The 23,467-nt window shown below is 58.8% G+C and overlaps 1 protein-coding gene across 8 annotated transcripts in view; it reads right to left on the reverse strand.

The window, feature by feature from the left end:
* The window catches only part of ADGRA1 (adhesion G protein-coupled receptor A1), a 34,177-nt gene extending 26,506 nt beyond the window's left edge, over positions 1-7,671 (reverse strand). For 2 of the 8 annotated variants that reach the window (XM_073793766.1, XM_073793765.1), the window contains exons 1-3: positions 7,245-7,671; positions 6,811-7,048; positions 6,345-6,490 (exon numbers count right to left, since the gene is read on the reverse strand). In XM_073793766.1, the coding sequence (XP_073649867.1) occupies positions 6,345-6,490; positions 6,811-6,823 (159 nt within the window). In that variant the 5' untranslated portion in view covers positions 6,824-7,048; positions 7,245-7,671. Of the gene's footprint in view, positions 1-1,307; positions 1,440-6,344; positions 6,538-6,810; positions 7,049-7,244 lie in introns of those variants that run through there. The other 6 variants (XM_073793772.1, XM_073793771.1, XM_073793769.1 and 3 more) reach the window with 6 other exon arrangements.
* Between the last annotated feature and the right edge of the window lie 15,796 nt (positions 7,672-23,467).

Genomic DNA, 23,467 nt, shown 5'->3' on the forward strand with positions numbered 1-23,467 from the left:
GTGAGGACAGCAGAGGTGGCTGGCGGCTCCTCCAGGATGGAGTCGTGGGGAGCAGAGAGACACCCCGAGAAGGCCTTGGCCTGTCACGGTGGGAGTCAGGAAGCCAGCGCGTCCAGGCTCAGGTGGCTTCTCTCCTCGTGGACATTCCTGGAGGCCCGGCCAGCCAGAGGACGTGCTCAGAGGAGCCACCCTGGGCCCAGCTGGGGCCTCTGCACCCCGACTTTGCTCCGACGCAGGGACTTTGGTGAGGAGGTCGCTGTTGTCATGGCAACAGCTGATTGAATTTGGTCACCCGGGAAGAGGCACCGAGTGACCTGGATGCCAAGGGGGCCTCAGCGTCTGGTTGCCCAGGGGCCCCGCTGCCCAGGGAAGCCAGAAATAGCGCCCTGCCCAGAAGAAGCAGGCGGTCAGGGAAGGGCGCCGTGCCACTTGGCAGACCGCAGACCGGACACCGCGGCTGCCCTCGTGCTGCAGTCCTGACCGTCCACGGGCCAGGAAGCCTGAAGCGCGGGTGTAGACGTGCACGGAACACCAACAGCTCCCGTCTGGACACCCAGGCTGTCAGCAGGAGGCACGTTGCACTCACAGCCCAAATCCACGGAATCACGAGCTCAGGAGGAAAGGCAGCCAACAGACGCCAGCCTCGAGGTGACTGGGACGCAGAGGCTGCACGTCCCCAGGGGAGACCTGGAGGCCCCGCCCACTCAAGATGCCTGGGAAGGCTCGGCACAGGGGAGGGTCTGTGGCCAGATCCTGGCAGGGCCCCCACCACACCCAGGGGAGCACGAAGGCTGCTGGGCCCTCTGTCCTGCAGCCAGGAGCCTCCGTCTGAGCGAGGATGGGCCTCTGTGACGAGGGGCAGGATGGTATCCTGGTGGAGAATAGACGTTTCACGAGAGAGAGAGCAGCCTGCCGTTCTTGCTTCCCGGGGGCGTTCAGCTCCCACAGCGTCCCGCCTGCCAGGGGCCCTAGCGTCCCACCTCCCACTAGCATCCCGCCTGCCAGGGGCCCTAGCGTCCTGCCTCCCACAGCATCCCGCCTGCCAGGGGCCCTAGCGTCCCGCCTCCCACTAGCGTCCCGCCTGCCAGGGGCCCTAGCGTCCCGCCTCCCACTAGCGTCCCGCCTGCCAGGGGCCCTAGCGTCCCGCCTCCCACAGCATCCCGCCTGCCAGGGGCCCTAGCGTCCCGCCTCCCACTAGCGTCCCGCCTGCCAGGGGTCCTAGCGTCCCGCCTCCCACTAGAGTCCTGCCTCCCACTAGCGTCCTGCCTGCCAGGGGCCCTAGCGTCCTGCCTCCCACAGCGTCCCACCTGCCAGGGGCCCTAGCGTCCCGCGTCCGACAGCGTCCTGCCTGCCAGGGGCCCTCACGCATCCCGACTTCTGGAGCATTTGGCGTCAGGCGATGGCGGGAAGGGGGCTCACGAGGCCCCGTAGTCCCAGGGTGTTTCTGCATTTGTCAGGCTCCGCGGGCACCGGCCTCCTGCCAGATGCAACTCACTGCAAACGTCGAGGAAAGGCAGGTTTTCCTGGGCAAGTCCTGATATTGGATGATCTTTTCATTGAGAATCATCAGCCGGGAGTGTTGGATTCAGGTCTGACCGGGCACTGGCGGCGTCCCTGGGCCTGTGTGTGTCGTCCTTTTCATGGGAGACGATGGTGTGTCCCTCCTGTGACATCAGCCGGGGCTGAGACCCCCTGACCCTTCACAAAAGTGCACCTGGGCCTCTGTTACTGGTTTCATGTCCACAGGCAAGAGCCGCTCCAGGTCTGGCCCGTCCGGTTCTCTCACTGACTTAATCGGGACCCGTGTGTCCTGGCGTCTCTCCTGGAGCTGAGGGACCCGGGGTGGGTCCACCCCCTCTGGGGGGCTTACAAGCCCCTTCCCCACCTTTTCCGGGTGCTGTCACCTGCACTGCTGCCCCTAAGGACTGAGGTCAGACCCCTGACTCTTTCTGGGGTTGGGGGAGGGATGGCGGAGGAGGGGGGTGAACAAAGCTAGCACTTGCTTCCTGACGCAGCGGCCACAGCAACGGCCTGATGCCCTGGGGCCGAGGGCCACAGGTGCGTCTGACCCACGACGGGGGAGCCCATGCAGCTCCCGGGCCTGCGGTGGAGAGCTTACCTCCAGAAGCATCTTATCTGCCAGTTTCTATTCACACACGCAAAACCCCTTTATGTTAAGCCTAGTAAGAGCCAGAATTGGTTTTCCTGCAGCAGGAAAACATCTCAGAGCATCCGTTCAAGACCCAGAGGCGTTTCCTGAGGATGACGCCCAGCCTGTCATGGGACCAGCCCGGAGGTCACACTGCCCGGAGGTCACCCGCCTTTGGACACCTTCCCTCTCGTCCGAGGGCCCAGATTTGAGGCTTCTCACAGTGGTGGGGGGGGGTCTCCGACCCCGCAGCAGCTGCATCCACAATATATGATTTAGGAGAAACAGATTTAATTCCACTTGGCCTCCTATTTTTTTTCCTTTCTCCAAATCAGAGTTATCAACAGTGCTTTCTACATTTTTAGAGGTGACATTTAAAATTCAAAGTAAGTAATGCAAAATGGCGCTGGAGTTTATATTTTAAAGTTCACACATGTACACGTTCCTCTTGGAAGAAGCTACTCTGCGAGTGTTCCACGGGCAAAACCCTTACGATGGTCCAGTATGTGGTTCGACAGCACTGGATGGGCAAGTCCCTCAGAGGCCGTGGACCCAGAGTGCTCTGGGGACCAGCGACAATGGATGCAGCGTTGACCTCAGAGCAGAGAGGCTGGAGAGAGGTCCAGAGAACCCACGGAGGAAGAGGGGAGGCGAAGGCAACGCCCAGAGGACGAGGCCACACACTGCGTGCCGGGAGCCGCCCAGCTGCGGGGCTGAAGCCCGCAATTCCCGCTCACGTCTGTGCTGCAGGGCGACCGGCGGGGCTGCGGTGGAAGCTACAGCCAAGGTGTGTCTCCTCCGGGGACCCCGGGCTCCTGCTTCCCCGTGGAGCCTTCAGGCTCCGGGCAACGGTCCCAGGGCGGCAGTCCCCGTGCTGCCTGGTTTTATTTCCCCTTTTCCGTTACGCCTCATCATGATTTTAGTTGGATGTGTCCTTTTTGGTATGTTTTGCAATCAAACAAATTGGGATGTTAAGAAAGACAAGAAGAAAGGAGGGAAGAGGTCAGGTCAGGGGTCGCTTGTCTGATCAAAAGCGGCAAATGGGCCTCTCCGGGCCGCGGTGCAGACCGTGTACGGGTGTCCCTCCCGCATGGCCAGGCATCAAGCCTGGGCCTTTGGGGGTCTAGGGTGGGCAGGTCCTTCCACCCGGACTTGTCCCGACCAAGACTGAGCTCTGTGGAGCCTGCGGCCCCTCGTCTGCTTTTCAGTGGCGACCCTGCTGGTCTGTCAGCCTTCCCTGAGGGAGTCCCGGGGGAGAGGCAGGCGCAGATGAGCCATCTCTGCATTCGGAGCACAGGTTGGCCCGACTGGGCATTTGTGTGGTTTGTAGCATCTTCCTTTGAGGGTGTGTGGGCTGGTCTAATTATGAAGAACTTTGGAGAAAAGACCTTGAGAAATACGACGGGCTTTCCTTCAGGACTGGGGTTACTTGCTTAAAACTGTCAACAGTAAGGGGAGGCCTGAGGTGGGCGACAAACTCTGTGAGCCTAAGGCAGGTTTTCTGAGTTGTTAGAAATTTAAATATTGGACTGAATTGAAAGCAGCGAACTGGAGGAACTCACTGAAGCTCTGAGGCTGGAGCATCGCAGGCGGGCAGCGGGCGGGTCGGAGTGGGAACCCACCCACAGGTGTGGCCCAGGTTCCACGGGCTCAGAGGGAGCCCATGGGCGCCCTGCGGGCTCCCGCCTCCTGCTGATACACCGGCTTCCCGGGCCCCGCCCTGCATCCACCCTGGTCTCTCTGGGGCTTTACTTCCACCCTTCTTGTTGGAACGTGGGTGCTTCTGTGTGGACCGGGGCGTCCTGCGTGGCGTCTGCCCTTGGGATGGCCTGGCCTCTCACCCTGTCCCGGCTCCAGGCCCTGCAGGACCTGGCGAAGGCCACCCCGACTCGAAGCCAGCGGGGCTGCCACTGCGGCCGCCTCCTGGGCCCGGGCCATGCTGAGGCGCCATTGCCGAGCAGGTCTCCGTGGCACTCAGGCCGCCACATCGGTGAGCGGCTGGACTCACCCTCTGGGCCCCACTTGAGGCCACAGGGGCTGCGGGGAGGCCATGTACACCAGTCCTGCCTCCCAGCTAATCCCCCGCGACAGGTATGGCTGGAGAGCAGCGGCGGGGCCAGCACCGCCCGCGGGACCGCCGGATGCCACACTCAGGAAGGAAAGAGTGCCCGGGCTTGGACGGTTTCCACTCCAGTTCCAGACCCATCACTTTGCTCCCTTGGAGGGCGCTGCTCTCTGCGCTAGCGGTGAGGCTCAGAGAGGAGCACGAGGGCAGAGCCGCACGCGCTTGGGGACCTTCTTGAATTTGAGTATCAACAGCACCATCGCAGAGGCAGCCGTGCAGTCAGGTCCTGCTTTACACTCTGATGAGGGTCAGCGCCGGGCAGGTGTGGGGCCTGGGCTTTACCGGCTGGAGACCAGCCCCTCAGCCCCCAGGGGAGCACCTGGGTGTTCACCAACCTGTTGGTGCCGAGGGCACACAGGCAACTCGCTCAGAAGGAGGCACAGGTGCCCGAAGATGCTCAGGGCTCAGCACGGTTCAAACCGGGGTCGTGGGCACCTCGACACCTCCAGGTGCCTCCAGGACACCTCGGTGGCGCTACACTCAGGAGCTGGTCGGGCAGCTGACTGCCAGGGCCAGGCCCGAGCAGGTGGCCGGAGCGTGGCATCCTGGGGCACGGGGCCGGAGCTGCCCCGACTGGCTTTCCTCCCCGCGGCCCCCAGGGGCCGCAGGCGTCTCACCCACAGGCTCCCAGACACAGGCAGGAAAGTGCTTGCCGCAGAACTGCTGCACCACACGTTAGGTTGGCATCTCTGTTTCTCTCAGAAGCTCTCTCCGGTGTAAATGTTATTTGTTAGCAATAAACCCCCAACAAACTGCTGAGATTCCAAGCTCTCCAGGCAAGGGAAATCCAGCTGGTTCCCAGAGTCCTGGACTGGCCGGCATGGAGCTGGCTGGGGCCGGGTGGAGGGTGTGGATGGACTTGGAGGAAGGAAGGAGGGTGCTGGGCGGCCTGGGCGGCCCTGCAGATTTGCACAGAAGGGCTGGAGGGTCAGAGGCAGAGGCGAAGATGGGGCCCGACGCTGGGGCACCTGGACCACGTGGGGTGGCGCCCTGGGGCGGTGCTGCCCCCCCTCCCCCGTTCACCCTTCATCTGCCAGTGACAGGACCCATTTTGCAAATGAGGATATAAATTCGAGGATGCAAAGCTTCAAACACGGCCAACCCGGAGGCCCTGGCTTGTTGGGGGCTGGTGCCTGCAGGCAACAGGTGACGGCTCAGAGCTGGGGTGCGGGCCCGGCTGCGCCTGGAGCACACACCCTCAGACGCCTGAGAGGCAGGTGGCCTGGCAGCTCTGCGAGCTGATGCCGACCTTTGGCAAAAAGCATCTCTCTTGTTTGGACATTTCGAATCCAACAGGAAGAAAACGAGCAAGTAACTCAGACACAGCCCTGCTTGTGAAGAGTCGGGTCTGCACTGACGCCCCGTGACAGTGTCCGAGCCTCGGCCCCTGTGCCACGCTGTCCTCGGCCAGCGGTGTTCTGTGCGTGCGCTCGGCTGCTGTCCCTCCCAAGCAGGCACAATGCATTATTCACTCAGCATCACCCTTTCCGGAATCCAAACAGCAGGAACCACAGGGAAGCGCCCCGAGCCTGCAGGCCGAGCCCCACACAGCCGGCCGCACCCCCTTTTCTGGTGAGAGAGGCGTTCTCTGTGCTTGCCGAACGCGCCGCTGAAGCCCACCCGCATCCCCTGCCATTCGGCCAACTTTCTGATGGGAAGGAGGCCGGCAGGGCTGCAGCGGGAGGGCCGTGTGCAGGGCCAGGGCCGGGAGAGGGCGGGCCCCAGCCCCCAGCCCCCAGCCCGGGGTCAGAGAGGTTTTCACAGGTCACGGGCCGAGCCTGGGTGGTGGTGGGACACGGTCTCTTCCACCGATTCAGTGATTCAACACTGCAGCACGTCTGCCACTAATTAGTATGATCTACGCGGAGCAGCCGCTGACGAGCAGCGAGCAGGCAGCCCGAGGCCCCCCTCCCGCCCGGCCCCGCCCCCAGGGCCCCTGGCCGCAGGGCCAGCATGCGCCCACCGCCCCGGCTGACCACGAGGCAGCTTACTCTCCCTGCCTGGGGATCCGTGAGTGGCGGTGGCAGCCTCAGCCCGCCCGCCCCCCCCACGGCCCCCGCGTGTACTCACCATGAGCACAGCGAAGTTACTGAAGTGTGAGCAGGGGACGGAGGTGGTGCCAACGGCACAGCCGATTACGTCGCACCGTTCTCCCCGCCGGCCTCCATGGCCGTCCAGAAGGTCAAGGTCCCAGGCAGCGGCCACGGGGTAGAGCCCTGGGCGACCGTAATGGGGCGGGTGAGGGTGGAGAGGCCGCCCCCATCTGCGAAGACGGGGCAGGTCAGGGCGGGTGGGGGTCCTCCCTGCCACCTGCATCTAGCACCCCACCCACGGGGCAGCCCCCCGGCTGCAGCCGGCAGCAGCTGTTTCCGAAGTCTGCCCCCATCTCATCTCCCTCCGACCCAGCCAGCCTGTTGGAGTGTCTGGCTTGGGGTACCTGAGTCAGGCAGAGGCTCCGGGGACGACCTGGGGCCTCAGAGCCTTAGAGGGACGGTGCCCCCGGGGAGCACTTCCTTATCCATATTTAAAAACCAACCTCCGCTCGCCATCCCAGCGTGAGACACTCAGCCCAACCTCAGGCTGCAGAAGACACGTACAGCATGTCTGTCAGTTTAAGTCAAGAGACTCCAATAACCCCCAACGGACAGCCAGACCTGGGAGGGCGAAGCTTCCGCTGCCCGGACGTGGCCAGACCTCACGGGCTGGCGTCTCCCACACAGATCAGTTTATCTGGTGGCTCCGTGCCGTCTGTGTAACCCAAAGTTGTTGAGAAGCTGCATTTGGAAGAGCAGGAACTGCTCACTCCTGGTCGGCGCTGATGCCCAGGAAGCGGCCGGGGCAGTGTATGCTGCGGCCACCGGGCTCCGACCTCGCCTCCCCCCCCCCCCCCCCCCCGAGTCCCACTGCCTCCTCTCCCGGGGGGGCCCACCTGCCGCGCGGACCCTGGAGAAACGCAGCCCAACTTCTCACCTATTTTGGCAAAAACAGCAGGAGTGGCAGCGGTCCTGCGCTTCCTGTTGGCGAGAGGCGGTGAGTTCCCGGGTCCGGGAGCAGTTTTCCACCCCAGGGGCAGCGCTGGAGCTCGCGAGTGGAGTTATCAACAGATTGCAAGCCTGCAGCCCGGCGACGGCCAGGGCTCTGCACTGGGGAGGGTGTCAGAGCCGGAGGGGCAGGCAGTCACTGCCGTTCTCAGCAGGCGGCTTCCCGGACTCCGGTGGGGAGTGCCTGCTCCCTCGGGCGGGCGACGGCCAGGGACCAGGGACGGTCGGGAAGCAGGAGCCGTAACCATGGGGATGGGGGAGGCGCTGATGGCGGCGGCCAGCTCCCTGCGGCAGGGTGGGAATGGTTCTTCCCAGCCAGACCGCGGGCCCCATCACACCGCAGAGCCGATTTAAAGAGACAACCGGCGGTTTTGCCTTCGCTTCCAAGAGAATCGGACAACTCACAGCAAAACGTCTCCCTGAAGAGGCAGAAGGAGGACAGCGCGATGTTATTTTTTTATTACGGGAACCCCTGTCCACCGGGGCTCTGAGAACAGAAATACAGACAAGGAAATTGATTTTGGAGGAATTTTCACAGTCCTCATATTAAAATATTCTCAAATCCAAATATGGCCACACCGTGGTGAACCCACGAGTCCACGCCAGCATGAGTCAGCAGTGTGATCCTGCCAGTGTAGACAGGCCTCAGCTGTGCAGAAAGAGGCCCCCACACCCCTGCCCAGCCCAGGGTCCCAGCCCCCAGCCCGGGCGTTAGAGCTGGAGATGACAGGGCACAGGAAGGAAGGCACATGTGTGGAGAGGAGGGAGGACAGGAGGATGGCGCATGGCGGGACCCTGCCTGCGGGGCGTGTGGGCCGCTGCCTGGCCAGCAGGCCTCTGGGTGGGGCCTTCCCATGCCCCCGGCCCTCGTCCCACCAATATTCCCAGCATCCTGTCTGCATCGCTCCCAGCATCCCCGTTGCACCGCTGTGGGACGCTGTGATGGGTCCTGAACCTCAGCTGAGGGACAGGAAACCCCAAGGGGTGAAGGGGTTTTCCAGTCGCCCAGTGACTGGTGTCAGAGCTGAGTGGAGGCCCTCACGCCCAGGCCCGGCCCACCTGGCGTCCTGGGGTGGCTCCCTCAGGGCTGGAGGGCGCTGTGGAGCTCCCTGGGGGCCCAGGTTGATGGTCCTGGACAAGTGGGGCAGTGGAGGAGGTGGGAAGGCCCGCCCTGGATCGGGGGGCCTTTTGCTCAGACTTCCCCAGGCTGCGGTGGTCCCCACGGGGCTTGTGCCCAGTGCAGCCGCCTCCACAGACTGTCCGGGGACGGGGCTCAGGTGAGCACGGGTCAGGGGCTCCCAGACCAGAGGCGACAGAAAGGCAGGTGTGAGCAACCCATCACGGGGCCCAGGCGCCCAGGTGGCAGGAGGGCACAAGGAAGAGGCCCTGTGGGGGGCTGTCCCTCTGTCCTGTGCCCTGCCTCCTGCGCTGTCCCTGTGCCCTGGCCGGAGAATAGGGACCCGCCCTGGCCTCAGAGCTGGTGGGGGCCGGGACCAGAGGTGGCTTCTGGGAGAACTTACAGGAGATGCTGTAGGAATGCAGAGGGGTGGCAGGGTTGGGGGGCACTGGCCTGGCTTGGGGTGGCCTGGAGGAGCCCCTCCTAGCCCAGGCCTTAGTCCCACCCTGTATGCCCAGGGCCGGGGCCCACGGGCTCTAAAGGCAAAGGCTAATCAAGCTTCAGACTCACCAGGGGTCCAGGTGGGGCACATGGAGGGTCCCTGGGTGCTTTGGGGGGCACTGGGGGCTGGGTGGGGTGCACGGAAGGTTCTTGGGTGCTTTGGGAGGTCCTCCGAGGGGGCACGTCAGGCAGAGAGGCCTGTCTGGCTGCTACATCCTGACCCCCTGGGTGCTGGCCCCCGAATCCCGGTGTTAGCCTGGGCGAGGGTTGGAGGCGGGGCGTCCCTCAGGAAGAGGCCGTCCTGGGAGCCACGGCTGTGGGCCTCGGGCTTTGTGACCATCAGTGGGGAGCTGGGCCACCCTCAGTGCTGCTGCACCAGCCCTTCCTCGGACTTGGCTACCCAGTGCCCAGGAGCTGCGCAGGGCTGCCCACAGAGGGGACGCGGGCCCGGCGATGCCCCCACACAGCCCTGCACGGTGACCGGGCTCTGTACGCGTCGCAGAGCAGCACACCTGCGAGATGGGGAAACCGAGGCTGTTGGCTGCCTTGCTGGCCGCCGGGTCAGAGGGGCAAAGCCAGGGCGGGGAGAGCAGGGCGCTGTCGGCCGGCGCTGTGCCCGCGGCCACTGACACTGCAGGAGCCTCAGGCCCGTTCCTTATCACGACGGCCTCCACGCAGAGGGCCCAGAGGGACCCGCGTGGACGGGTCCGCGTCCTGGAAGTCATGGATGCCATGCTTTGTGTGCGGGACGCGCCCTCGTTTGCTCCTAGGGCCTCAGGCCACCTTCTGCCCCGTGCCCTGAGCTTCTCTGCCGTCCAGGAGCGGAGCCCCTGCTTTCTAGAATTTTCAGCGACCGTGGAGCCAGGTTCAGTGGATCCCCGCCCTTTATGGTCTCTAATGCCCCAAACATGTGTCTTCTAGGCACAGGCCTCTCACCGTCACCGAGAGCTCACTCCTGAAACCTGTGTGGCTTCTTTGTGGTAAAACAGGTGTCTCCTTCAGTGGGTAGGCTCTCAGCCCTCGCTGCACTGAGCCTCTTCCTCGCCCCAGGAAAGGCCCCTTTCTGGAACACTCTGTGAGTTCAGGACTCCCCGCCACCGAGGGTCTGTACGCTGCGTGCCCCCCACCCGACTCCCCTTGGCAGCCTCTCAGCCCTTTATCCAGCCCCTTGGAGGGAGAGTCGCTCCTGAAGCAGGGGTGACCCACGGCTCTGCGGGGCCGGGGTGGCGTGGGTGTGTGGCCAGGACGTGCTCAGGGGCAGCCGGGGCTGGGGGCGTGGGTCCCGCCTCGTTGGGGAGGGGGACCCCGGGGTGAGGATCGGGCTGGGCAGGAGGGCCGGGGTCCTGGTCCCCATGCCCAGGGGGACGGGGGAGGCTTTGGGAACCTGCAGGCCACTTGTGCGAGGCCAGGAAACAGCCTGGTGACGCTGCTGAGCTCCTTCGGATGGCCTCACGGTGGACGGGGTCACAGGTCACATGATGCGCTGGGGGTCAGCTTAGGGGGACGGGGTGCCGTCTTCCCTCCCGTGAGTCTGGCCGCAGCTTCATGCACGAGTGCTCACTGAGGACGGCCCCGGGGCTGCAGAGTCTCAGACCAGCGGACCTGCCTCTTCCGTGGAAACTGCCGGGATCCTCGGGCTGCTCGCTTTCTGGCCGTTTCGTGGGGGCTGTGTGCGCTGGACGGAGGTGGTGTCCGTGGCATTTCCGGCCTGCGTGCAGCCCGACCCCGGAGGCCGGACGCCCGACCCGTCCCAGCCGCGCACTCACATCCGCGGCTCACAGAGAGGAATGAAAACCACTCTCTGGTTGCCATGGCAACCAGCCATCTCCCCTAACAGTGTCAGTTTGAATTTGTGCAGAACATTTCTAACCAAGATTTACGCCAACAAGTTCACTCTGCCCTGAGGTCAAGCCGAATCTGAGAACCAAATAGTAACATTAGCAAACGCACCTTAGTCTCATGGCCGCCCCTCCTCTACTGAAGCCTCTCGGAGCCTCCAGAGGACCAGGCCACCCCCAGTGCAACTTCTCGCTGACCACTGGTGACCAATGGGCAGCCTCGGGGGCTCGTGGTCCCCTCACAGAAGAGGTGTCTCGGGGGTTTCATTTTGAGAAGCATCGTGGGGGTCCATGCCCACGCACATCCCTGCCAGGCTCCCGGGCGCATCCAGGGGTGCAGGGCCCTTGTAGCCAAGCCCAAGCAGGCCCACTTTGGACTCCACAGGCCACGGGTCAGCCTGGGTGTGGGGTGACCGCACGGTGAGCAGAGTTCAGGCAAGCGAAGGTGGGCCTCCGTCCTTTGTCTCTGAGCGGCCTGGGCTGGTAGCAGGCCCCAGACCTCCCCTCCCTCCTGGGGGCTCTCAGCCCTAGCCCACCTGGCTGCATCCTTCAGGCCCATTAGAAGCATCCCTGAGAAGACACTTGAACGGAGAGGAAGGGCGGGGGACACTTGGAGAAAACAACGCTTAAATGTCACGAACATACTGCCTGTTTCTCTTTTTTCCTTTTTGGCAATTCCCGATTTGCCCCATTTTTTATCTCCTTCCTTCCCTCACATCATATCTTCTTTTCTCCTTCGCAGCCTTCAGACCCTCCCGGAGCCAAAGCCTCCCTGCAAGCCCTTCCCTCCTTCAAGAGAGTGTCCTGGAGCCATACCTATGGGTGCGGGGTCTGCTGGGCCCAGGCCTGCAGGGGGGCTGGCCTGCGACAGGGGCGGGCCTCAGGCTGAGAGGATGCGGGGGAGACCCTGCCTTGCTGGGTGCAGCCAGGGCGCCAGTTTGCCTGGAGGATGTTCCTGTAGGAAGAGCAGCCCGGGGTGTCACTTGGGACCATGTGGGGAGGGCCAGGGCCTGAGGAGTCCTTGCTGGCTCTGTAGCGCTGGGGAGTCATGGCTGGTGTTGGGGGGAGTCGGGAGGGAGGGAAGTCTTGCCCTTAGCTGCATGGTAAAGCTTGATGGGCTGGGACTTTGCTTGGACTCCTGGGGTCAGCCGGTCTCCCTTAGCTCTGCTCCCACCCTACCCCCAGTCTCCCCCGAGGCCACACGGGGGCTGCAACCCTCTCAACCAGGACACGGCCTTCCTCCTGATGTCCTGGGTTAGCCCATCAGTGGGACAGCCATGGTGACCAAGGCTCTCTGCAACATGTGAGGGGTGTGGGGCCTGGGAGCAAACCCTGCGTCGGGCCAGGCAAGAAAGTGTGTCCACAGCAATCCCCTGAAAGGTCTGTGGTACATCCCAAAGGCAGCACCCAGAACTGGCATCGCGCAGCGGAAACCCACAGCTCCATCCCTAGCCTGTTTGAGCTTCCCTTGCAGACTGTAAAAACAGAACACTTGTTAGGGACAGTCTCGAGGCAGGAACAAACATGCCATTGGCCCTCCACATGTGCTCTGGGACCCATGACCCTGAGCTGTAAACCAGCCTCTGTCCATCATCACCTCCAAGGGCCTGCGCTGCACACCCACACGGGCAGTTCTGGACATGCACGACAGCCTCGGAGGTGTCTGATTCCTCTACATGGAGTTGGGGTTCAACAGACCAAGGGACACACCTGCAAGTGCCTGGTGGAGAGCACACACCAGCATGGGCTTGGGCAAGAAGGCATCCGGTACGCTCTGCCGTGGAGGACTGGCTGACCATAGGCAGGGCAGCAAAGAGTCCACTAAGAGGCACAGCTGAGCCCCAGCCCTGACGCTGGCTCTGCACATGTGACAAGCCCGGGGAGATGCCTCACTTTCAGAAGTTAATGTGGGTCCCAAGGCCATCTGTGAACATGAGGCTTTACAACCAGGGTCCTCTGCTTAAACTGTCCTCCTTCGAATCCCCTGCCCAGCTGGCATCAAGGTCATCCATGCTGATCTCAAACCCAAGGTCAGGACAGAAACAGGAACATCCAATGGTCAGACTGTTTTATGTTGAGGAACTCGTCCAGTTTCCAGACCTGAATCATTAACCAAACTTAATCGATATTTTTAGAGCATTCCATCCAAAAGCAGCAGAATACACATTTTTCTCAAGTGCACATGGAACATTCTCCAGGATTGACCACATGCTGGGCCACAAAGAGAGCCTTGGTAAATTCAAGAAAATTAAAATCGTATCAAGCATCTTTTCTGACCACAACGCTATGAAATTAGAAATCAATTGCAAGAAAATCTGTAAAAAACACAAACACATGGAGGCTTAGCAATATGCTACTAAACAATGAATGGGTCACGGAAGAAATCAAAGAGGAAATAAAAAATACCTGGAGACAAATGAAAATGAAAGCACAGCGATTCAAAACCTACGGCACATGGTAAAAGCAGTTCTAAGAGGGAATTTTAGAGCAACACAATCTTACCTCAGGAAACAAGAAAAATCTCAAGTAAACAACCTAACCTTCCACCTAAAACAACTAGAGAAAGAATACACAAAACCCAAAGTTAGTAGAAGGAAAGAAATCATAAAGATCAGAACAGAAACAAATGAAATATAAACAAAGAAAACAATAGAAAAGATCAATGAAACTAAAACCTGGTTCTTTGAAAAGATAAATGAAATTGATAAACCTTTAGCCAGATTCATCGAGAAGAAAAGGGAGGGCTTCCCTGGTGGCGCAGTGGTTGAGAGTCTGCCTGTCGATGCAGGGGACGTGGGGACGTGGGTTCGTGCCCCGGTCCGGGAAGATCCCACATGCCACGGAGCGGCTGGGCCCGTGAGCCATGGCCACTGAGCCTGCGCGTCCAGAGCCTGTGCTCTGCAACGGGAGAGGCCACAACAGTGAGAGGCCCGCGTAACGAAAAAAAAAAAAAAAAAAAAAAAGAAGAAGAAAAGGGAGAGGGCTCAGACCAATAAAATTAGAAATGAAAAAGGAGAAGTTACAACGGGCACCACAGAAATACAAAGGATCATAAGCGATTACTATGAGCAACTATACACCAATAAAATGGACAACCTGGGAGAAATAGACAAATTCTTAGGAAGGTACAGTCTTCCAAGACTGAACCTGGAAGCAATAGAAAATATAAACATACTAATCACAAGTACTGAAATTGAAACTGTGATTAAAAACTCCCAACAAACAAAAGTCCGGGACCAGATGGCTTCACAGGCGAATTCTATCAAACATTTAGAGAAGAGTTAACACCTGTCCTTCTGAAACTAATCCAAAAAATTGCAGAGGAAGGAACACTTCTGAACTCATTCTATGAGGCCAACTTTACCCTGATACCCAAACCAGACAAAGATACCACAAGAAGAGAAAATTACAGGACAATATCACTGATGAACATAGACACAAAAATCCTCAATAAAATACTAGCAATCGAAATCCAACAATACATTAAAAGGATCATACACCATGATCAAGTGGGGTTTATCCCAGGGATGCAAGGATTTCAATATCTGCAAATCAATTAGTGTAGTACACCACATTAACAAGTTGAAGACTAAAAACCGTATGATCATTTCAATAGATGCAGAAAAAGCTTTTGACAAAATATAACACCCATTTATAATAAAAACTCTCCAGAAAGTGGGCATAGAGGGAACATACCTCATCGTAATAAAGGCCATATATGACACTACAGCTAACATCATACTCAATGGTGAAAAGGTGAAAGCATTTCTGTTAAGATCAGGAATAAGACAAGGATGCCCACTCTCACCACTGTTATTCAACATAGTTTTGGAAGTCCTAGCCACAGCAATCAGAGAAGAAAAAGAAATAAAAGGAATCCAAATTGGGAAAGAAGAAGTAAAACTGTCACTGTTTGCAGAGAACATGATACTATACATAGATAATCCTAAAGATGCTACCAGAAAACTACTAGAGCTCATCAATGAATTCAGTAAAGTTGCAAGATACAAAATTAATACACAGAAATCTGTTGCACTTCTGTACACTAATAATGAAAGATCAGAAGGAGAAATTAAGGGAAAAAATCCCATTCACCATTGCAACAAAAAGAATAAAGTACCTAGGAATAAACCTACCTAAGGAGGTAAAAGACCTGTACTCAGAAAACTATAAGACACTGATGAAAGAAATCAAAGATGACACAAACAGAGGGAGAGATATACCATGTTCTTGGACTGAAAGAATCAACATTGTGAAAATGACTATACTACCCAAAGCAATCTACAGATTCAATGCAATTTCTATCAAATCACCAATGGCATTTTTCACTGAACTAGAACACAAAATCTTAAAATTTGTGTGGAGACACAAAAGACCCCGAATAGCCAAAGCAATCTTGAGAAAGAAAAATGGAGCTGGAGGAATCAGGCTCCTGGACTTCAGACTATATTACAAAGCTACAGCCATCAAAACACCATGGTACTGGCACAAAAACAGAAATATAGATCAATGGAACAGGATGGAAAGCCCAGAGATAAACCCACGCACATATGGTCTATGACAAAGGAGGCAAGGATATACAATGGAGAAAAGACAGTCTCTTCAATAAGTGGTGCTGGGAAAACTGGAGAGCTACATGTAAAAGAATGAAATTAGAACACTACCTAATCCCATACACAAAAACTCAAAATGGATTAAAGACCTAAATGTAAGACCAGATCTATACCACTCTTAGAGGAAAACATAGGCAGAACACTCTGATATAAACTGCAGCAAAATCTTTTTTGACCCACCTCCTAGAGTAATGGAAATAAAAACAAATGGAACCTAATTAAACTCAAAAGCTTTTGCACAGCAAAGGAAACCATAGGCAAAACAGAAAGACAACCCACAGAATGGGAGAAAACATTTGCAAACGATGTGACGGACAAGGGGTTAGTTTCCAAAATTTACAAACAGCAGCTCAATATCAAAAAATCAAAAAACGGGCAGAAGACCTAAATAGACATTTCTCCAGAGAAGACATACAGATGGCCAAAAATCATATGAAAAGATGTTCAATATCGCTAATTATTAGAGAAATGCAAATCAAAACTACAATGAGGTATCATCTCACACTAGTCAGAGTGGCCATCATCAAAAAATCTACAAACAATAAATGCGGGAGAGGGTGTGGAGAGAAGGGAACCCTCTTACACTGCTGGTGGGAATGTAAATCGGTACAACCGCTATGGAGAACAGTATGGAGGATCCTTAAAGAACTACAAATAGAACTACCATACGACCCAGCAATCCCACCACTGTGCATATACCCTGAGAAAACCGAAATTCAAAAAGACACATGCACCCCGATGTTCATTGCAGCACTGCTTACGATAGCCAGGTCAGGGAAGCAACCTAAATGTCCATTAGCAGATGAGGTATATATTCTCTCTCTATCTCTATCTCTATCTATCTATCTATCTATCATCTATTCTCTATCTAGAATAACAGAAGCAGACTCACGGACTTAGAGAATGAATTTATGGTTACTGGGGGGAAAGGGTGGGGAGAGGGATAGATTGGGAGTGGGGATTGACACGTACACACTGCTATACTGAAAATAGATAACCAACCAGGACCTACTGTATAGTACAGGGAACTCTGCTCAATATTCTGTAACAACGTAAATGGGAAAAGAATTTTAAAAAGAATAGTTACATATATATATATAACTAAATCACTTTGCTGTACACCTGAAACTAACACAACATTGTTAATCAACTATGTTCCAGTATAAAATTAAAAATTAAAAAAAAAAAAACAACTTCAGGGACTAGTCCAGTTTCCAGACCTGAGTCATTAACCACACTTACTGTTTCATGGAAACATTCAGCCTCCTGGGACTGGAGCTGATGTCTGGGGGGCCTGGTACTCTCTGAGGGGCTGAGTTCACCTGTGGGGTTCCCGCAGGAGTGGAGGGTCTTGAGGGAAACTCCTGCCGGGAGGGTCTCTCTCTGCTGTCCCTGCCGAGTCACCACCTGCTGCAGCCCCCCCATCCTGGGGCAGTGGACACAGGAAGAGGAGACAGCAGGATGGCCGCCGCTGAGCCGTCTGTCCTTGGTGCCGGCCTGGGCCTGACCCTGCCACCCTCGTGCTCCCGCAGGATGTGCCCTCCTTCCCGCTCAGGCCTCCTGCTCTGGCATCTGACCTGCCCTGCCTGTCTGGGCCCCGCCTGGGCTGGCCCATCCCAAGCGGCCCAGCTCCCACCAGTCTCCTCGGCCTCCACTCTCCTCCGCCGGCTGCCCGGTCCCTCTGGCACTTGGGCCAAAGGAATTTTACCAAATTAGATGTGGTCAAAGGCAAGCTGCTCCACGTGGCAATTTTGTTAAAATAGTGGTTTTGTTGGAAAATTAATGTTCCCAAGTCTCTGGCCTTCTAGCACTAGCCGTCTGGGTGCACCACAGGACAGACTTCCAGTGCTTTGTATCTTGAAACAGTCCCCCCTCTCCTTTCAAAACACCCCTAAGCCTGAAAGTAATCTTTACATTTTAATATCTAATCATCTCCAGCCAGTTATTCTCGCTTTGAGCCTTTGGAATAGCAGAGGTTTGGAACGCTCTGACTGTCTAACGGGGTGGCTTGGAGTCGCTGATGCCCGCTGGCTGGTGATGGGCGAGCAGCCCTTGGAGAGGAGGCCAGCAGACGCGCGTGCAGCCGCTGTTCACAGACGTGTGACGGGATGTGCGCAGTGGGGCGAGTGTGTGCGCCTGTGTGTGTGTTGGGACCCTCTGAGGGGCCGGGGGTGGTGCTGGCGCCCACGGCCGAGCAGGATGGTGACCATTGGTCAGTTTATTCTTCCGCATCCGTATTTTAGATACTACTTTCTTGACCATGCGTTGTTTCATTGGTAAAGAAAAAACCCAATAAAATCAGTTTAAACAATAAAAAAATATAAAATTTTAATAGTTGTGACTTTGAGGATTTTGATTAACTCCTTAGTTGCAGCTATTTGGCTCACTCCATGGTTTGCCTACGTTACAAAGCAGGGCTGGCAAAGTAACTAAATTAGTTACAAGCCAAAAAATCAAGAAATGAGGGAAAAGCAAACATTCTGATAAGCAGAAACAAAAGTAGAAAAGCTCTTGAGTTTTGTAAAAGGATCACAACTTATGAATATAAAGAAAGCGTTTTCAAAATCCCCCTTTACCCAGACTGGGATCCTGTGACAGCAGTGGGCATACGGTCCTGGGTTGCTCGCGAGCCTGTTGCCCACCCCCTTCTCGTGTGTGAGAAGCACCTGGCGGAGGCGTCTGCGGGGGAGGCTGGCGGGCAGGGCGCCCAGACCCCAGGGCGCACGGACGGCCACCCTCCAGTCAGACCCGTGTGCCCCGGCCGGCCCTGCCGATCCTGCAGGACAGCAGTCATGTCCAGGAGGAGCTGGCCTCATGCTGAACTTGCCCAAGTTGGCAGGTTTATACATTTTGGAAGTCTATAAAAGCTAAGATCCTCATTAATTTTTAAAATATGGTTCGCAAACTCCAACATTGACCAGTACGTCCACACACTCCACAGACTCTTTGAGCGGCAGCAGCAGGTGGGGGGAAAGTGGAGGAAAAGTGGGCGTGAGGGAGGAGGACAGAGGGTCGGGCCCCCGGGGGAGGACCTGCCAAGGCCTCCAGCACCACCGTCCTGTTCACCAGCTTGGCCCCCAAAGGAGGCTCGCACGGGCCAGGGGAGGAGACCCTCACACCTCCCGCCCGGCCCCTGCCTGGAAGCCGAGCTTTTTCCCCTGACGGGAGCTCACACTGCCCTCTGAGGAACTGAGGTCCCATCGGCCGGGGTCCTCCCACCCCAGGCGGGGCTCACAAGCCCCCTGCATCTCTTCCCTCCTCACCCCTCCCTGGGCTCGGGGGCTTCCCCGTGGCCACTGCCATCTGTGTAAACCTGCCCCGGCCCCCAGGCACCCCGAGGGCCTCAAACCTCCCCCCCACCCAGCCTCCTTGGAGCTGCCCTGAGACCACAGGTGTGGGCAGAGGCTCCTGGCCCCGCGGGCGCCCCGTGCATCTCCGTCCAGGCGGGCAGAAGTCTCCACACGGCGGGCTTCAGCCCTGCTCCATGCCCTGCACAAGCCCCTCTGCAGGAAGCCCGGCGCCCTGGGCTAGCACACCGGTCTGGGGAGGAGCGGGGTCCTGGCGGGAGGAAAGGGTGTGTGGTCCTCCCAGGGCCCAGTCCCCGACCCACCCTGTAGTGCAGCCCCACTCGGCCCAGCCTCAGGCTCCCTGAGGTTGTGGGGTGCCAGCTGTGGAGACCAAATGGGGGGCTCAGGGGGCAGCGATAGAAGCCAGACCCCAGGAGGGAGGGTCAGGCCCCGGGTCCCGGCAGTCAGGGCGGTGTCTCCCTGGGCCTGACCACGCCTGCCCATTGCCTCCAGTTAGATATGGGGACAGAGATCAGGTGGTCAAGGACAGACTTGGGCTGAGCATGGACTTGGGCCCCACGGGCCCCACGAGGCCCCACACGGGCCCCAAGGCCGGACTGGACCCTCTCTCTGTGCTCATCACCCCACAGGGAGTCCTGCGAGGCCCTTGGGCCCCAGAACCCAGGCCCCCACCGGATGTGAGGGGTGCAGCACTGCAGGAAGGTTCTGTTTCCTGCCTCGAATCCCTCTGCTGTGTGTCTTAATCCTTCATCGCTCCTAAACCGCTGATAAGAAAAGCCCTCCTCATCCCTGGTTTAATAGAAGATTCCCAGTTAAGCACTTTTCTCCAAATGCAATTTGGACACAGTCAGATCCGCCAAGTCAGGTTTCAAGTTGACTTTCAAATCCTCCTGCCTTTCCCTTTTCATTCCTGGAAGAGTCGGCAGGTCCTGATGCTGAAGTGAGCTCACAGGAGGTCCCTGCACCCGGAGGGCCCAGGATCCAGTGTCGGGGTGTGTGGAGAGATGGGAGGACAACGGGCCCCAGGCCAGTCACTGGGGGCCCTGCAGACCGTGCGGGGTTATGGGCACCACTGCTGCTCCCGGACAGACCCTGCGGCAGCTCGAGGTCCAGGCCCAGAGGAAGGGGCTTCGCTCCTGGGAAATGCTCGCCTGGCAGGGACCACCTCTCTTGAGCCCCCTGGCTCCCCGCTCAGCCTGCTTGTCGGGAAAGCATGCGAGGTCCCTGTGTTGATGGCGGGCGGCCAAGGGGCTGTAACTTGGGGCGGCCCGGCTTGGTTTCTTCGCTGTGCTGGGGGCAGTGGGCCCAGGCCCCTCAGAGTGAACCTGTTACGTTATGCCTGGAGCAGGGGCTGCCATCTGGAGAGCACAGACCCTGACAGCCCTTCCGGCTGGGGCCGCGGCCGAGCGGGCCCCGGTGCTGTGGGGGAGGCCTCGGGAACAGAGGCACGGTGGGCCCGCAGGTCTGGTCCCAGGGCCCCGGCAGCACCCCCCACAGCTGATCTCCAGCACACACCCTTGAAGGTCCGCACCCCTCTCGGGGGAGTGGGACCAAAGCGTCCTGCTCTGGACGGAGGCCAGCCCCTGAGGGATGAGCTGTCATCTATAGGCTGACACCCATTTTCACTCTGAGCTTTGGTAGAGCCTGTAGGATACAGGACAGGCCATTTGAAACATCTGTTGCTGGGAGGACTCAGTGTGGGCTGGTAGCCTCCTAGCGCCCTGGGCCCCAGCGACCGGGCAGGGCGCCCGCCCACCCAGAGCTTTCCGAGGAGATGAGGCTGGGTCTCTGGGGCCCGTCCTGCCAGCCCCGCACCGCCAGGAGGAGGTGGGCAGTGCCCCCGCCCTGCCCCCCACGAGGGCCAGCCCCGCCTGCCGGCTGCTGCCCCACCTCCTCAGTCCTTGCGCCCCTCCTCGGCCTCCTCGGGGGAAGGGGAGACCGGGCGGGGGACAGGCTGCCGGCATCCACAGTCCCTGCTCGGTCCGGAGCTGGCCCGAGGGCCCCGGCGTGGGCACGACTACTTCGGCAGGTTGAGTGGGGCTTCTGCTGGGGTCACACGTTCAGGACGCGTCTGGCAGATTCCGAAGGACAAACTCGTTATTTTGAAAACGGGTCACTACAGGGAAAAGCCCTGTTCTGTGCCAGACGGTGCCTGTTCTGCCCATCCTGTGAGTGTGCACCTCGGGGTGGCCAGGGGACGGTGAGAGGGCGTCTCTCTTACGGAGCGTCCAGGCAAAAGGAAGACGCAGGATGGAGCTCGTGCCGCGGCCCCAGTGAGTTAACAGGTGATGTAGGCGTGACCTTCAGGGGAGGGCGGCACAGGTGCTTCCCTGTCGCACTGACGTGGGACCCAGTAACCTGGGACAGAAGTGCAACCTTACAGGACACACAGCACCCAAGGGGCCACTGGAAACTGGACGTGGGGACAAACGACTGTGTTTCTTCAAAAAATGCATGAGGAGAGAGAGAGGCACCAACAGTCACAGCTCAGGGACCTTTAGACCCCGATTTAAAAATAAACTGTAAAAGCTACAAGACAATCTGGAAACTGTGAACATGGGCTAAATATTTGATTAAACCCGGGACTTTAATTGCTCTTTTTCAGGGGTTGGTAGTGGTCCTGTGGCCGCACTTACGGGGCATTCGGCGGGGGGATGACCAAAGTCACGTCTGGGCTTTGCTTCCCAGTCACCTGTGCGGGGGGGGGGGGGGGGGGGGGGGGAGGGGCGGAGGTGCAGTGACCACACTGCCGTCCTGGGGGCTGGGTGACCGCGCTTCACTCTGACCCTCACGGTAGAGTGTGTGTGGGTGTGCCACGTGTTTGTAAAGGCCCAATGTCTGGACACCTGCTCTGTAAGGGGGCTCCCCAGTGAGACCTGGGCTCTGCCCCCACATCTCCTTGAAGTTCCGTGGCCCTTTGCCACCTGCTGACACGCCCCAACAGCTGGGCAAAGCCTCTGGTGATGTCTGCCCCACGGTCTGCGGTGGGACCAGCCGCTGGCCACTGGCCTCTGCTGCTGCAGCCATGGCCCCAGATGTGCCCTGAGTCCCTGCTGCCTTGGACCCTGTCCGCCGGGCAGCCCCAGCTCAGCCCCAGGCCCAGCACGCACAGCACCTCCTGACTTCGTGACGTACGCACGGATGCAGGGGGCGGGGAGGTGGCGAGATGGATACAAGACAGAGGTAAAAATAACACTGTTCCCAGAATTAGTTTCCCCAAGCAAGTCGGCAGCCCCTCGTTATTTGTCGCCTAGGAAATTTGGGAAAATAAAGATGCCTGTTTCTGAACAGCTGCATTTCCGTGCTCAGGGTCGCTGGCCGCGATCCCAGCAACGGCCCACGTCCTGGGACCCGCTTGTGCTCAGGGTCGGTGCCAAGATGGCGCTGCCCTGAGACTGCGTTAGAGGAGAAGCACTTTAGACTTTAGAAGGACGACGTGAAATTGGAGGGAGGTTGAAAATCTTGACGTGCGAATTCTGTAAATGAGGTACTTGCGGTTCTTAAATTCTCAACAAAGTACAATAAACATGTAAATTTGACACTTTCCGTGGAAGCGAGGCTGACAGCAGCTGGGGGTTCCGGGGCCTTGAGCGTCTTCCCCGAGGCCACTGCCTCGGCCTCCTGGGCACGTCAGCTCCACCGGCTGCTGGTCACAGCCCCTCCGCCCGCTGGGCACGGCCCCTCCGCCCGCTGCCCTGTGCGGCTGCTGCCGCCAGACGCCTTCATCATCCCAGGGGCGAGGGCCCAGCTCGCCCCTCAGGATACAGAGAGAGACAGAGACAGAGAGGGAGGGGCGCGAACAGGAGGGCCGCCTGCTGGGCCCTGGGGGACTCACGGGAGGAACCTCTGGGCTGGGCGGCTGAAGGGAGCTGGGAGGGGGCCTGCGAAGCCCACGTCGGCACTGACCCCTCCCCGCCAGCTCAGCCGCTACCCGTGTCCACGTACTGCTAACGTTGGAAGGCCTGGATGCTCAGGCCCCTGGGCTTGGGCCTCCCAGGAACATCTGCTCTGGGAAAGCTGAGGTCGCCGCCCCTGGCTTGGAGGCTTTCGGGTGGGCGGGCCGCCTGTCTGTCCCTGGCATCCCCACCGTCCTGGCGACCGTTAAGTCACGCACCCTCAGTGACACGAACTCCTGTGCGATCTGTTTGCTTGGTGGTGATGGATGCCACCGTAAGTGGTTTCCTTGCGATGCGTTCATCCCGGCAGTCCGTCCTGCCTTTCCGAAAGGGCTGGGCGCCCCGGAGACTGGGGTGGGGTCTCCACGTGGATCCGGAGAGCGAATGGAGGAAACGATGTCCTCCGAAGTTGCTCGAGGGCCGGCACCGTCCCCACACTGGGCTCCGAGTCTCACTCAGCGCCTGCGACGGGCAGAGTCCCGCTGGAGGACGCAGGGCCGGTCGGGAAGGCCCTGCTTGTGGGGAAGAGACAGGGCGGACAGGAGCGAGCCTGGGGCACAGGGCCACCCATTCTGACGGGGAACAGCAAGCAGGCAGGGCTTCCGGGAGGATGCAGCCTTTGAGCTGTGCCCTGAAGGGTGCCCAGGAGCCCACCGAGTGGAGAGGGACTGTGGCGCCAGTGAGCTGGCAGCGGGGCCTGGTTCCTCGGGGCCGTGAGCGCTGACACGGCAGAGCGTGTGGTCGGCTCAGCAGATGCCTCGAAGGCCAGCGGGAAGGGCATCTCCTCAGGGCAAAGGCAGCTGCCAGCACCCCAGGCAGAAGAACGGCAGTCAGAGCCAGCCAGCTGGGGGGCCCGAGGCCGGGGGCAGCTGGACAAAG

This window comes from Tursiops truncatus, chromosome 16 (assembly GCF_011762595.2).
Source record: "Tursiops truncatus isolate mTurTru1 chromosome 16, mTurTru1.mat.Y, whole genome shotgun sequence".
Taxonomy (NCBI): Eukaryota; Metazoa; Chordata; class Mammalia; order Artiodactyla; family Delphinidae; genus Tursiops; species Tursiops truncatus.